At 41.6% G+C, this 15,354-nt stretch overlaps 4 protein-coding genes across 5 annotated transcripts in view; 3 read left to right on the top strand and 1 right to left on the bottom strand.

The window, feature by feature from the left end:
- The window catches only part of gba2 (glucosidase, beta (bile acid) 2), a 173,270-nt gene that overhangs the window by 120,452 nt on the left and 37,464 nt on the right, over positions 1-15,354 (top strand). The gene's annotated exons all lie outside the window — the stretch shown is intronic.
- LOC140371795 (schwannomin-interacting protein 1) lies at positions 725-6,363 on the top strand. Of its 2 annotated transcripts, none has more exons than XM_072459004.1 (7): positions 725-959; positions 2,087-2,326; positions 3,702-3,811; positions 3,889-3,991; positions 4,126-4,299; positions 4,846-4,963; positions 5,327-6,363. In XM_072459004.1, the coding sequence occupies exons 2-7, from the start codon at positions 2,087-2,089 to the stop codon at positions 5,425-5,427; spliced, it is 846 nt and encodes a 281-aa protein (XP_072315105.1). In that variant the 5' UTR covers positions 725-959; the 3' UTR covers positions 5,428-6,363. The 2 variants fall into 2 exon arrangements, with proteins under 2 accessions (XP_072315105.1, XP_072315104.1); XM_072459003.1 differs by having other exon boundaries at positions 728-1,051; positions 5,327-6,362.
- On the top strand, positions 8,138-9,780 carry LOC140371610 (P2Y purinoceptor 3). The gene has a single exon (XM_072458779.1). The coding sequence runs from the start codon at positions 8,189-8,191 to the stop codon at positions 9,521-9,523; it is 1,335 nt and encodes a 444-aa protein (XP_072314880.1). The 5' UTR covers positions 8,138-8,188; the 3' UTR covers positions 9,524-9,780.
- LOC140371612 (BPTF-associated chromatin complex component 1) lies at positions 13,338-15,115 on the bottom strand. Its single transcript, XM_072458782.1, has 5 exons — positions 14,867-15,115; positions 14,178-14,272; positions 13,885-14,099; positions 13,658-13,765; positions 13,338-13,556 (listed from the first exon to the last, which is right to left on the bottom strand). The coding sequence occupies exons 1-5, from the start codon at positions 14,885-14,887 to the stop codon at positions 13,492-13,494; spliced, it is 504 nt and encodes a 167-aa protein (XP_072314883.1). The 5' UTR covers positions 14,888-15,115; the 3' UTR covers positions 13,338-13,491.

Below are 15,354 nucleotides of genomic sequence, written 5' to 3'. Positions count from 1 at the left end.
GAGATTTATCATTGTCATTATCATTCTTCATGGCAATAGTAGTACTAAGTTACGAGTAACTGAGTTTGTACTCATAAAGTAGTATTCAGTTAGATTTTCATTAAGTAACTTTTTTGAAGAAGTTATACTTTTCAGAGTCGTTTTTTGAGATACATTTATTCCAGATGTTACATCCAGACATTTACTCTTTATTTTACCCATCTGCCATCTCTAGTTGTACTTGCAATTTATTTTGATAATAGGTTTAAGTCATGTTCATTTTGGATTATATTGTCATCTCCTGGCCACTATTGGAACTACAACATTACTGAAAATTACGTCGTTGTTAAAATCAAGGTTGATTAAAGCAGATTACAAGTAATTATAATCCAATGTCTCCTAAAATTAGCCTACGGTATGAAAAACAAACAAACAAACAAACAAACAAACAAACAAACAAACATGTTATTATTATATTCATACACCGGAGCGGAGACTCTGCGGTCAAGCGCAGAACCATCAAGTCAACCTTGTCCAGAGTGTTTAAAACGGAAATGAAACACGCCTTCAAAATAAACTAATAAACTTCAACTACATTTATAACATACAGATAGTAAATATTTGAAACATAGATGACAAAAGTGAATGAGCATACCGAGTAAACGATAAAATACGAGACTAACAACAAAGTAAGGAGGAAAGGAAGGACATGCATCATAAACCGGAAGTACGTGCGCTCTAATCGCGTTGACGTTTGTTTCGGGTGCGTGAAATTCCTCAAGTTTGAGTCTTTTGTTCGACTTTCAAGTGGCTGAGTTTCTTGCCTTGTAACAGCCTCAAAGTGAACTCCTTCCGCACACCACTTTCCATCGTTTGGACTCAAATACGCGAGCTCGGGGCCGCAGTTCTTGGGGCGATTTTCTCAAGACAAACAGATGAAAGTGTGACTCGGATGGACAGTAAGAAGTCTGAAGAAGGAGGTATGTGGCAACACTCCCAACAAGGCCCCCGACGAGAAGACGCACAGGGCCGCAGCTAAGTTTAGAGAGCCCGCGAGGATCGTCTTCGGCAAGTAAACATCTTTCACTAATTACATTTACATCTAGTTTTGAACTTCCGAGACAGGCTGGCAGAGACTAACCAATCAAAACCAAGAAAGTAACCACGTACAACAAGACTACTATTAACTGTTTGTTACTAGTTAGGTTTACTACTACTACACATGGATTAACACTTTCAGGTTATATTCTATTATATTTCTGGCCTACAAAATTATCGTGGACAAAAATGCACCCATCAATTCTGTGTCCTGTCCTGTGGTTATTATGAGTGGTTATTACCAGAATGACTGTCCCCAGGAGCTGATTCGACAGGCTTAGTACGTTTCTGGACATATGATTATTGTCCAATTACTGTCACATCATTTTAATTGTATTGAGCCGAAATACTGTGCAGACATGATATATAAATAATACCTTCAACAGTAGAAGGTTTAATCTCGCAGGGGACACATTTTTCAGTAAGTAACCTGGTGTGTAACTTTACTCCCTTGTGAACTGCAGTGATACCAGCACTATATTTATTTTGACTGATTTATAGTCAATATTACCTTTAGGCAGTGATTGTGTTTTGGCATTGCTGAGTCTATGTAAAGATGCCGATTTAACTTCCCAAACTTCCCCAAACGCACTCATTGCTGTTCTGTATATAAATCATTACCATCTAAATAACAATTAGTCGACTTATACACATTTTGACCGATGAAGTGACTAAATGACTGAAGACAGCATTTTTGTACTGGATTCTTAGTAATAAATTATTTTATTAGTTGCAACAGTATTTTTTTTATTTTTCATTGTATTGATGTGTGATTGTGATGTATTTTGTCTTTCATGTGATTAACTTTTATGTCCAAGCAAGACACAACTTCAGTAAACCTTTTGGTCACTATTAATGTAATTACATAATTACCGATACATGGAATGGTTACAGGAGCTGGGTTGAAACCTAACCCATTGAGTAAAAGGAAAAAGTTCTTCTATATTCTAATAAAAAGCCTTAAATAAATGTGTTAAAAGTTGGGTTCACCTTTAGTTTGTATTTTCAGATGGAGGTGGAAGGGGAAAAAGAGCGATTGCAAAGTGATGAGAAGGAGTACAATGAGGCAGAGACGGACCGCACCAGTGATGAGGAGGAAGAGGACGACTCGGAGGGAGCCACTCTGCTCTGGCAGGAGGGCTACAACGAGGACAATGAGGGACTACCCATCATGCACTGGGAGGCCCTGAGTCTACGCATTGCCGAGCTGGAGAAGCAGGAGGAGGAGCGGAGAGAGAAGAACGCAAAGGTGGGACATCAAGTTCAGTCCTCAAACACTTGGCATTCTCTTTTTAATCAAGCAAAAAATAAAGAAGTGAGTTATGATCCTACAATTATCTTTATCCCCTACATTTGTATTGTTAGAATCTTTATACTGATTTTATTCATTGCAGAATAATGCATCACATACATTTTTAGTTCACCAAATGCAGTTTCCTGATATTGTTATATATTTAGGGGACATATTATGACATTAATGAGCCTTTAACCTTGTTACTCAAATGGTTTACTCAAAGTTGTATTTTGATACAGGATTACTTATCCTTTAACCGAGTCTACCTCCTATCTCCGCCCACATCCTACACCCCAAAAATTAAAGGAGCTGTACTTGATTTTTATAGTTTTGAAGTGTGAAAAACAACTAGTTCATCAACTCTTTGCAGCTACACATGTATCGCTCACTTACCTAATACATTCCAGCATCCTAAATATTCAGCACATTCAATTTATAACACAACTCTCTGAGGCCAGAGCGAGTTTTACCATCAGGGTAAAGCTAACGAGTATTGTTATGCTAATTGAGCACTTTCTGTTTCTCTGAGAATAAAATGCTTTATAATTATATGCAGAGAAAACTCTGTGGTCTCATTTTCACCTGAATAGATGCTTTTACACTACATCTGTAATGGGACAAAATAAGATTTAACTTTATTATGTGAAAAAAATCAGGTACATGAACTATTCTGTTTATGGCCGCTGTCTGGAGCGTAGTAAACGGATGCGCAGAGACAAGTTAAAATATGTGGTCTTGGAGTGACTTCTCACGCAGTCCGGAGTGAGTGTGGTGTGAAAGTGGCTGATGTCACTTTCTAAATGTCACCCCGCAGTCTGCACTAAGAGTAAAAGTACTTAGAATTCAATCAAAAATGTGCTTGGATCATGTGCATTAGCATGAATGAATGGAGCTGCAGAGCTGTCGTTTGCGACCTGCGTCTGTTCAGATAATTCAGCAGCAGGTAAAGCCTCTGTGCGCCGCTCAGTCCACTAGATCTATGGCTCAGACAGCTTTGTCTCTGTCACCATCGCACTTCACTCTCACGGTGCATTTACCTAAAGACCAGCGCGTGCAGCTCCGGGGAAAAGGCAAGCGTACGTGCACATTCACGCGTCTCTGTTAGCTTGAAGCTTGTTGTCCTGGCAATAAATGCTTTGGTCAGCTGATCACTTCTTAGGTGGTTCGTGGTGCGAGGTTTTGGCAGAATGTGGAGCGGAATTACAACATGCTGCTTTACAATGAACATAAAGTAAAATGATGATCTACTTATGTTATAGTTCAATCCTATGTACCTGGAATAAGCATAATATGTCTCCTTTAATGACAAGTACAACTGTTCTCCCTTTAGGCTGGTGGGTCACCGGACAATAGCTGGATGGAGGACAGAGGGACCAGAGCAGAGAATTGGGACTATGAAGATGATGCCTGCAACAGTCACGTAATGGCCCTCACCTCTCGGTAAGTACACTTTCTACACATGCACTGCTGCTCGTTATTCGTAAACTTGAATGTAACAGTTAGTTTATGTTTGTCAGACTTCAGACCAAGATGAACCTGCAGCTCTGCTTCATTAACAACAGCGAGAGTGAGGAAGAAGATGAGGAAGGCGGTGGGGAGAAGGATGTATCCAACAACAAGGTAACACTATATCTATTCCTAGAAAAGGGAAGTGGGTCAGGAAAGTCACTCTAGTCCTCTGAAGTTCAAGTTACATTTTATTATTTATTATTCTATTAAATTGTGGATGAATATTTCAAAATGTTGTTGTTCAGGAGTCTGCTCAGTTGCAAAAGAACCCCCCTCAGCCCTCAGCCAAGTCGGACAAGTCATCAAAATCATCAAAGTCGTCGAAATCGCCCAAATCGGATAAACCCAAATCATCTCGAGGTTTTAGGAACACACTACGGAACCTGAGGGACCGGCTGAGAACGGACCACAGGACATCGGTGAGGCCACTGTCTCAAACACAAGAATTACGTTACACACAATGGGTTCATAATCCAGGCCTTTCAATATCGACATCACATTGGTGGCATCAAATCCAATTTTTCTCCTAAACGTGACCTTTTCATGACCGAATCAGATGTTTTCAAATGCGACCCAGGTCACTTTCATAATGGGTACTAAATCTGAACTAATCTGACTTCTACAGCGCTGGGATGAATGAACTGGAAAAGACTACAGTACGACTCTGGTTTTGTCCTGTTCCTCTTCTATACACCAGGCCACTTCCATTGGGTTCACACATGAAAGCTGATTTGAGTCACATTTTATTCTCAATGTGAACCGCTTCTTGAAAAAAATCAAGATGTTCTGCTGTCAGAAATATTCGGCAGAACACAGCATGAAGCCAATTCATTATTTTAATTTGAATAATTAAGTGTCACATCACCTGGAAAGGAGCATGTTTTTAAACATGGCTTTTTAAATACATGACATTATAAACTGTCCATTGCTAGTGTGTGTTTTAATATAGATCATTTGGTTTTCAGTCCTCTGCTCTTAAAGATGCCGTCATTGAGAGGAGGCATTTGGAACGCACTGATCTCCAAAGCCTCAGTATTAAGGAGATAAACAAGGTTTCTACCTCCCTCAAGAAAACCATACAAGGTACAACAACATATATGCATTATTTTACTAGATCTTGGTCTGAATCTGTTTAGCAAAAACACAAGAAATAGTATAACAGTAATACATACTACAACTCATAATACATGATACAACTCCTGTCGGCTTATGCAGCGAAACCGATTGAAGATATGAATAGAAAGAGGAAATAATGTAGTTAAATATAGGCACAGCATTCTTAAGATGTGTATGAGGCCAAAGACACAAATACATACACATACTCAAGTTTATGTTGAGTTTCACTCTGTGTCCCATAGTATCAAACATAAAGGGAAGACATGTGCTGAAACAATGCATCTTTCCTGTGAGTGAGTCTGGTCTGACCGACTGCTCTGTGACTCTCAGATCTGAGCTCGGAGCTGGTGGGGCTGCTGCAGATCCGGGACCAGCTGAGGACGGAGCAGGACGCCATGCTGCTGGAGGTGCAGGACCTGACTTCAGTATGAACCCTGTGTGCTCTTTATTCAGGACACTGTCCAAAACACTCACTCCAGGGTCAAACCTGTGAACCGTCTCCAAATGAGCGGCGTCCACATCTGGACTGAACTAACACTTGAAAGAATGTGTCCTCCAATAGGACAGTGGACTGCACACTATTGTTTGTGTTTTTAAATGTTTTTAAATGTTTTTAAATGTTTTAAATGTTTATATTTTAATTCCACTACAGTGTATCAACACACTTTAAATTTAGAAGCCTGTGACCTGTGGCAGCTGTGGTAACAAGAGAAACCTGCATTTTCAGTGTGCTCCACAATCATACATTTTTAAAGCGGCGCAATTCAAGTGTGGCCATTTGTGCAAAGTCTTATATTACAGCTATTGTTGTTAACCACTGTTTGATTTGAAACAATCAGCACCAACATTTCATAAGCACCTTCACAGACAGATGCCTTTCTGTATGTTTGAATTTCAAATGCAGTGTTTTACAAAAGGGACGTAGGTAGATGAGCTGCTAGTGTTTAGTTAGTTCTTTTTATAAATGTGTTACTAATTATGTCTTTAACACGGACATATTTCTAAATGTCATAGTCACGCATGCATTGAAAAAGTGTTTATTTTGTTATGTAACATATGCTCATTGATGGTATTTTTTAAAAGAAGCTTTAACTTTTGTATTCTACACATTCACCACTCCTGTTCCAGCTGACTCATACATTACCTGATGGAAGTACCAGCCAATCATGACTTTATTTTTACTCTAGTGTTGGTACTGCCCTTTTTTATTGATTGGTTAAATGTCTATCCCATTACAATAAGTTAAGTCATGTATATTATCCATTACTGTCGTGTTGTCCTTTTGTCAATCTTGTCATACCTTTGGTTAAAGACACTAAAACAGTCGCATAGATGCCAAGTTGTTCTGATTGTATTGAGTAAACACGGTCATGTCTGAAGTGAACAGTCTATTGTCTCATTCCATACACAACACCGACACATGCGCGCAGACAAGTGGGAGTTGAGCTGGATGACACGCAGAAGGAGGGACCATGTCACCATAGAAACATGGGATTGCAGAAGGAGCTGAAAAGAGTGAAAAGTGAAGTGGCCAAAGTGGTCAAGGTCACTAATGGCCTGCACCTCCAGCACCAGCGAGTGACCGGCGTCGCTTCAGAGGACTCCACCAAGACTGGATATTATTTTCACCACTGCTGATAAACGGCCCGCCTTCTGTTTGGGATGATTTATGTATTGTCTTGTCATTATTTGAATGGAGCAGAGACGGCATGAGCCATATGGAGAAACAAGCAGCAGCACAGGTAAGAGCTCACAGAGATGCAGCTATTTATGAGCTCAGGCCAATTTCATTTCCACTTTGCTCCGAACGCATCTGTCAGGACATCCAGACTATTTTTAACCTCAGTCTAATAATTATGAACTATCACTGCAGAGTTAGAATTGATTAAATATAAGAAGGAAAATTTTGTCACAAATAATTCTCGCAAAATGTTTGTTAACACTTTGTAATAACTACCTTAATAAAGCACAAGCAAAAACTTGACTCATTGTGAACAAATCATTTATTAGAAATGATTCAGGCTTAGTAACTATTCATCTAATACTAATCTTAATTATTTCCTTTGTTAAGGCAAAGTGAGGTGTAGTTAATGTTCATCACACGAGAAAATAGTTTTTGTTTCTTTCATATTTTAATTATTGTAGTAGACAATATTATAGTAATGCATGGTATTTCTACATGGTGACAGAGATTCACAATGTGTTTTCTTTCAATAAAGTCAGTCCAGTCAGATTGTACCCTCTTCTCAAACCACTCTCCCACAAGATGAGAACTTTAGATACCAATTATGATCCATCGTTTATATTTCCATGGATTTGTATGCCTTAAATAATGCAGAGTAGTAATGAACACATCTGAAGGCCAAGCCCCTTTGCATTCCGCGTTTATATACTAGATCAGACCAACACACGTTCCATGTGTTGTACTCAAACATGTCATGTTACTGGTTGACACATTACCCATATTTACTCGAGCTCAATAGTGCTGGTATAAGCTGCCAATGGCTCACTGAGCATTAGCAGCAGGACACTCAGGCGCACCTGTCTGTGTGCTGAGCCTAATATGGACGTCTCCAGCTGCGAAAGATGCGCCGGACTCTACATCTGTCACAATAACACGTCCTGCGCACTTCAGGTCACCAAGAATCATGAAAATAAACCAGGATTGAGAAACGATGGGCCGACGGGCTGATAAATGGGGATGAATGAGGGAGTGGGGAAGTGTGGTTACTTATTGGTGAGTTAATGGGGTGAGAAGAGACTGAATCAGCAGCATACCCCTGTGCACAGGAAGGCAAACAAGCGCTACATCCACACAGCGGTACACAGGAGGTCAGATTGTGCAACGTCCACTGTCCCCTCAACCTCCTCTTCAGTGTTCTAGGAAATGAGTGGACAAAAAAGTCTATTGGTAATCATGACATCCAGGTGGACAAAGATCACGGGGTAGTAAGACAGAAGACAAGCGGTTGGTCTTTCGATTCTGTTTTTTTATCTAACTGCCTGTCCCTGCTCTTCTCTTCTCTCGTCCCAGGGCTCAAAACGACTTCTCTGTCCGGAACGTATTCACAGAGGCCCGAGACAACGATGCGTAACGAAACACCAGGACGGCTTTTAAACCTACATACTACGACGACAACAACAACGACGACGCTGCCTCACTTGCCACTGGCCTGAAGACTGCTTTTCACCATGGCGCCAAAAGGTGAACTGCACCCCAACACGAGCGTCTCCCCGCTCCACGACCTGCTCAACTTCAGCGGGGCGCCCGTCTCCCCCTCGCCCATGCAGCTGGCTCCCTCCTGCAACATCGACGAGTCCTACAAATACATCTTCCTGCCCATATGCTACTCCTTCACCTTCATCTTCAGCCTCTCCCTGAACTCTGTCGTGCTCATTCGCTCGTTCCGCCAGACCAAGCGCTGGAACCCGTCCCTCATTTACATGGTCAACCTGGCCTCCACGGACTTCATGTACGGCCTGTCGCTGCCCTTCCTCGTGGCCAGTTACATAATGAGAGACCGTTGGGTTTTTGGGGACTTCATGTGTCGCTTGGTGCGTTTTCTCTTCTACTTTAACCTCTACTGCTCCATCTTCTTCCTCACCTGTATCTCTGTGCACAGGTACCTAGGCATCTGCCACCCCATGAAGACCATCACGCTAGAAACAAAGAAGGCGGTTAAGTTTACGTGTGTTCTAGTCTGGACGGTCGTGTTCGCATTGACTTGCCCGATCTTCCGATTTGCCCAGACTGGTTCTGTAACACGAGTGACGAGTTTAACCGGCAACTCGAGCCTGCTTTATGGGGAAACCAGGGAGGGCTCTTTGATAAATGGGTCCCGGAGCCAAAACGGGCCCACGGGCTTTATTGAGGAGTATCAAAACTGTTGGGATGACGCTATAGACAAGGAGTTTTCGCTGTACGTACCCTATGGAATCACTTTGCACCTGCTGGGCTTCTTCATACCGTTCACGATCATCGCTTGGTGTTACTCTCATGTCGTTTTGACCATATTCAGGACCTTGCATTCACAGCCGCCGTCCTGCAAATACCCGAAAGACAGAGAAAACGCACATGAGTCAAACAGCGACGACAGAAGAGGCAGCAACGGAGTGAGATGGACCAGAACACACAGGCACAACGATGGGACGTCTATTTTCCTTGGTGCCCACTCTCCATACGCCAATCGCAGACGTAAATCTATCAAAACCATCATCACCATCACGTTGCTATTTGCCCTGTGCTTCTTCCCATTCCATGTGACAAGAACCATCTTTTTCCTCCTCAAAGTGACCAAAGGGGTGCCGTGCAACACTATGACCATGGTGTCCATGTGCTACAAGATTACCAGGCCGTTGGCCTCGTTCAATGCGTGGCTCAACGCCCTCCTCTACTTCCTGACCAAAGACAAAGGCGGGGCGCAGTGCTGTGAAGCGGCCAACCCGCAGCAGCATGCGGGGGGCCTCCTGGTGCCGCTCAGGGTCAAGCCGGAACCTGGAGAGGACGCAGAGAAAGAAGGGCCATGAAAGATTGTGTGGATTTATGTTTATAATTTATTATTCGAATTCAAATGGAATGAAACTGACCTGAGAAAACAGAATAATAGTATATAATAAGATTGCTGTGAGGCTGTTCAAAAGTCTGATGTACACTTGATGTAGGAGCAGTCCTAGATAAATTGAAATGACTTTAGTCTAACATTGAGTACAAATGGCTCCTTGTCATGCCAAAGAGTAATTAAAACAATCTATTAACTAATTTCAAAATAAAGATGATTCAACTTGACTGACTCTTTATAATTCCTTGTGTGTTTGAAGTGCATGAATGAAGGAGAATGATCGCAGCACATTTGAAAGTAACAAAAGTACTGAAGTTAAGTACAATATTTAGGTTACTTTAGTGCATTTAAGATGGAACACTGTTTACTTTTACTTCCTTACATTTGCAAGCAGGTATCTATACTTTCTAGTCCACAAAACAAAAGAGTAAAGAGTACTTTTTCTTTACTGTTTGAGACCGCCTGAAAGGGTTGAGGGGTTATTTTTAGCATGTTAATGGTTTGAGTGGGGGTCAGACCCATGTTCTCCTGTACCTAGTCCCGGGACATGCACCGTGGCTGGATGCTGTTATGTGAGGCTGTAAAACCATACATTTATACACAAGTATCGGGGATGGGGAACCGTATATGTGGTTGAACCAGTTGCCTATAATACTGAAATGTGAGGTATCGTATTTCCATCCATCCATCCATCCATTTTCTACCGCTTGTTCCCTTTCGGGGTCGCGGGTGACTGGAGCCTATCCCAGTGACTTCGGGCCTTAGGCGGGGTACACCCTGGACAGTGGCCAACTTGTCGCAGGGCTATTTCCCCCGTTCATAAAAAAAGGCTGAACATGGGTGCACACTCCAAACTTTCAGCAAACAATAGTAAAAACAGATAGAACATTTTGAAAAATGTATTCTGTTGTTTCTGTATAACAAAACACACACATTTTTATCCAGGACACTACTTTTCACGCTTTAATAGTTCTCAAAATCTTTTCTGAAATACATTTTACTCTAAAAGAACATTTGTCATGTTTATATACTTTTACTTGAGTATTTCCTTTGCACCTGTATCTATACTTTTACTTAAGTAACAAAATGCAGTACGTCATCCCCCACTGCAAATCACTGAGGTGAATGAATAATGTCACTTTATCTTGAAAAGTGCCAAACATCCAATGCATTATTATCAGTATGTGGAAGATTTATTCCATTGAGGAGTGAAGTTGTTGCTTTAGCTGGAAAGTTCCACAGAATTAAAATGAATCTTATCTAATCTTAACTAACTGATGATGTACTGAAAATACAGATTACAAAACTAGAGTAACTGTAGTCTGGTACAGTTACTCCCCAGACGCTTCCTCCAACTCCTCCGGGGGGATCCCGAGGTGTTCCCAGGCCAGCAGAGACATAGTCCCTCCAGCGTGTCCTGAGTCTTCCCCGGGACCTCCCCAGGGAGGCGTCCAGTTGGCTCCGGAACAGATGCCCGAGCAAAAATTAGCTGGCTCTGCTCAATATGGAGGAGCAGCGGATCTACTCCGAGCTCCTCCTGAGTATCTCACAAATAAATGGTCAAAAAAGCTGTTTTCACACTATAATATAATGAAAACCAGCGTGAAAAGTATTCTAGTATCCAGAATACAATACTCCGGGACCCGAAATATAAAACACATTTTAATACAGGTATTCAGTATTCTTTAAATACAATTTCAAAGTATTCTTCCCATCTATCTTGCACTTGTGTTTCAATTACTAAAAGATAGCATGAAAAACATGCAGTCTTGCAGGCTGTCCTCTCCACAGATCTAATCGGGAAACAGGCCTGGTACTGAGGAAGGGTCTGAGATAAGCGAGTGGCAGAAACTCCTCCAGAAATGTACATAGAGCACAGGCTTTTGTTAATCCTTGGTAATATAATTCCACATTCAGACATTCAGACTCGCTTTCATGCATTTTTCATGTAATCCTTGGATGAATAATGTGAATAATGTATGCAGAGTGGCATACAAAAGGCTTTACCTCTGCACGGTGCGCGCTGCATGCACAACGTCCTGCAGAGGGAGACAGCTTCAGAATTCAAACGTTCAAAACACAACCACAACTCAATATCCCGACCTGCACCGCGGCGCAGGCGAGCAGCGACGGTTAAAATAATATAAGAAATAAAATACGTAAAAATCACAGACGCAATATTTTCAAGATTGAGAGGGTTTTGTAGCACTGACCACGAGGGGCATTTTGCTGTGGGTCACCCATGGGTGCGTGTCCGTTTGACTCGGTGTGTGTCCGCTGTGCGCGCGTGTGTGTGTCACGGATGTGGAGCAGCGCCGCGGAGGAGTTGGCGCCACTTTCAAATCCTCCTCGGCGCAGAAACACTTCAAGACTTCTAAATCCTTTTTGCAAAACCTAAAGCGTATTTTTCAGCTTTACGCTCGTACGGGACATTTTTTTTCAATGTTTTTTCACGTTATTTCCCACCGGGTTTTTCTTTTTCCGTTCAAAGGTAAGTTTTAAATGCAATATTATGTGTTTTTAGGGCCATAATGACTTTGTGTACGCGAGTATTGTCAGATATGTTGCTAGGTGACGGTGCGAATGAAACAGCTGTGTCTAATGAGCGCGCGGTTCCTTTGATGTGACGGCGCGAGGCTACAGCGGATTACTCCGACTATGGCCGCACTACTTTCTAACCGACACCAGCTCCTCCTAACCGTCTGTTTTATTCGGCCTAATCATCTTACAGTCAAACACCACTCTCCTCTGTGCGTGAAGACCAACTTAAATATCTTAAAGTTATTTGATTTCAGCAGTTTTTAAAACATATTTGTCGATGTAAAGTTAAAAAGAGCGGACACTCCCCCTGTCAAACCCCCTCCCAAAGACCCGTGCCCACTTCAGCCACGTCTTTCAAAACATGCAATAACTCAATAAAACACTCCACTGTGCAAATTGTGCAATAGTTTAATAGTCTGCCTAATGCTAGTTAAACTACCGTATGCTTATTCAAATCTAAAATGCAACCAGTTGGTTATGAAAAGCATTAACATTTTTATGAGCTACTGAACATGCTTTAAAATATAAATAGCCTGCGTTTGAGGGATTTTTGGACCAATTTCAGTTAAAAAAAAACATTCATTGTCAACTATATACGTACTCCTAGGAGGCTTATAGTTTTATCATAAGTACTGTATATAAAAATATGTTGGAATGCCAGTAAACAAGGACTCTTTTGTACTGCTACTTTTCAAGCTCTCTATGGTGGTTCTATGTAATATAGAGGTGTGTTTGTGAACCAAAAGGTGCTCTTTCTGTTTCAGGCCAAGGCGGGTGGGCACAGCTGTAGACATGAGCCATCTCCAGGGCTCGCTCTAGCAGCACGTCATGTTTTGCAGTTTGTGCTGAATCACTCCAAACCCTGATGTGCTGCCTCTGTGCGCCCCGGGCCCCATCTTAGCCACACGTCATGTCCGGACACTGCCCCCTCCAAGTCCTGTTAGAGCTAGAAGCTACGCTGATTACACATATGCAATCAATCACAAATGACTTGTGTTGAAATAAAGACTGAATTCAAATGTAAAATGTGTCAGGCTTTAGCAGCACGTCATTACTGGTACATCCTCTGTGCACTGCCAGTGTGTGGCATGCTGCTTCAGTCAGGGACATGAGAACTCTGCTCATCCAATCACCATCATCATTGTTTTACTTTAGATATACATATTGTGTTGTTAAATACTAATAAAAAAGTTTAGCAATCAATGCTGTGGGGGGAAAAGAAAAATAATAATGAAAACAGGTTTGTGGTTTTGTTCTTAAAGGAAACAGTTTACTAAAACAATAATGAAAAACAAATATTCCATCTATACAAATCAAAAATTATATTTTTTATAAAATAATATTACATGTCACACGAGTCATATTGTCCAATCAAAGTCCTTGAAAAGTTGGAGATCAACGGGAGAGCAATGGAATGTCACTGGGATTCATGATGAGACTGGAGTCCAGGTTTAAATTATCTATGGAAATGGGAAGAAATGACATTTAAAAAAACAATTACACTTTTGTTACATAACTAAAAAATATATATATATATTTTCTAATAACTAATTGACATCACCTTGGTCAAATGTGTTGAGTTTCTTTGGGGTTGACCCGTCTCCGAGTCCCTCGATGTCCACCAGGTCACTGTTGACGTCGGAGTCATTCAGGGCGCTGAGAGTCACATCTAAAGACCAAACAAACTGTTCAAGAGAGACATGGACACAATAATGACCTACGCCTCAACAAACCACTAGAGAATTTATTTTTCTTTGAGTGATGATGATTATGGGGCTTAAGACAAACCTGCAGTCTTCTGTTTCTTCAGAGGAAGTTGGGCTGAAGTTGAACTCTGTATTCTCGTGGGAGCGCTCACGACATGACCGGCAGGCACAGAGACCACAGCGGCCTGTCTGGCCATAGCTGTACTCGTCTTCTTGCTCGTCTTTTTGGGCACATCAGATGGCATCAGGGAGGAGTCATCAAACACCTTCCTCTTTACTGTGCTCTTGGTCTGAGTGCTGATCAAAAAGATATGTAGTCGTTAATTGAGAATAGTAATTGTATGAATGAATAGTGCTTGTACATGAGGTGTTTACCCTGCAGGGCTGGCATCGGCCACAGGATGAAGCTGCATGGTCAGCTCTCCCAGTTTGGTGAAGGCTGCTCCAGCTGCAGAGAAGATCTCTCCAACCTGAAGGTACGGAAATCAGAATCCACTAGAGACGCCGCTCTAATCCAGTCCTGCAGCAGTGCTGGCCTGTGACCAGCCTGCGCTGGGACTGTTTGATACAGGTAATATCATTTGACCACCTATTGTTTAATGAATCATAAACTACAGAAGATTTGTGATCTAATACATTAAACCTAATTCAAATTGATTTAGGCGAAGTATGTTTTTAGCGCCACAATATTGCATGTCTAGTCAAGGCATCTGCTACCGCCATCAGAAAATAATAGTAGTTAGATGCATGAGTGCAGTAACACTGACTCACTGCTACAGCTTTAACAGTCAGCATCATGTGGTGGTTGTACACACAAGTGACAGCAGCAGCAGTGGTCCCAGCTTTACGGCTGAAATGTGTGATGTGTAATAATATATATATAAAATATTATATATATATATTTACATGATATATACATGATAAAGCCAGTGTTGACGTGTTCTCATGGTTACAATCACATGGCTCTACATCACATTTACTGATCCCTGCTGTAAACAGGGCTACAAGTTCGACCAGACGCTCGACCCGATCAAAACTAAACTGAAGAGTGGGAATAAACTTACTTTAGTCGAAGCTGAGGTCATTTTGCCTTTATAAGCGGGAAAGTAATGTTTTTGAAAGACGTCAACAATGCCTTGAATCCAATGCTAGGACGCTAACCCAGTAGCTAACCACTACGCGGCTCTCGCGGGGAGAACGACGTCCATGAGCTTGAGACGGTTTAGTCTGTGCACAAAGACAGTCCTTTCAGAAACATCTAATTATTCAAACAAAAAGGTCCATGAGTTTAGTAGCTTTGTTACAAACGTCACGCGCCCTCAACCATATTTAGACCCATAACACAAGGGGCGTGGCCTGGACTGGTGATGCGTTCATGACCCTCATTTACTGTCGGACATTTAACGGTTTTGGAGACACGATAAATTACTTCCTAATAGAATTACCACGCAAAAGACTTATGAATAAATGTAATCCTAATGTCTTCTTGTCACACTGATGCCACACTTCATTTTGTTGGTAAGTATTAGCTGATTAGTGGACTAATATAGCT

Source organism: Eucyclogobius newberryi, unplaced genomic scaffold (genome assembly GCF_026437365.1).
Source record: "Eucyclogobius newberryi isolate DKJ021-1_F unplaced genomic scaffold, fEucNew1.0.hap1 SCAF_22, whole genome shotgun sequence".
NCBI lineage: Eukaryota > Metazoa > Chordata > Actinopteri > Gobiiformes > Gobiidae > Eucyclogobius > Eucyclogobius newberryi.
The sequence above is the reverse complement of the archived record's forward strand: the minus strand, read 5'-3'. Positions and strand labels throughout refer to the sequence as shown.

Coding starts and splice junctions, on each gene's coding strand:
- LOC140371795 (XM_072459004.1), top strand. CDS start 2,087: ATGGAGGTGGAAGGGGAAAAAGAGCGATTGCAAAGTGATGAGAAGGAG. Junction 3,992..4,125: donor AGGATGTATCCAACAACAAG/GTAACACTATAT, acceptor GTTGTTGTTCAG/GAGTCTGCTCAGTTGCAAAA. Junction 4,964..5,326: donor CCTCAAGAAAACCATACAAG/GTACAACAACAT, acceptor TGTGACTCTCAG/ATCTGAGCTCGGAGCTGGTG.
- LOC140371610 (XM_072458779.1), top strand. CDS start 8,189: ATGGCGCCAAAAGGTGAACTGCACCCCAACACGAGCGTCTCCCCGCTC.
- LOC140371612 (XM_072458782.1), bottom strand. CDS start 14,887: ATGACCTCAGCTTCGACTAAA. Junction 14,273..14,866: donor TGACCTCAGCTTCGACTAAA/GTAAGTTTATTC, acceptor CCGTACCTTCAG/GTTGGAGAGATCTTCTCTGC. Junction 13,557..13,657: donor ACTCAACACATTTGACCAAG/GTGATGTCAATT, acceptor CCATTTCCATAG/ATAATTTAAACCTGGACTCC.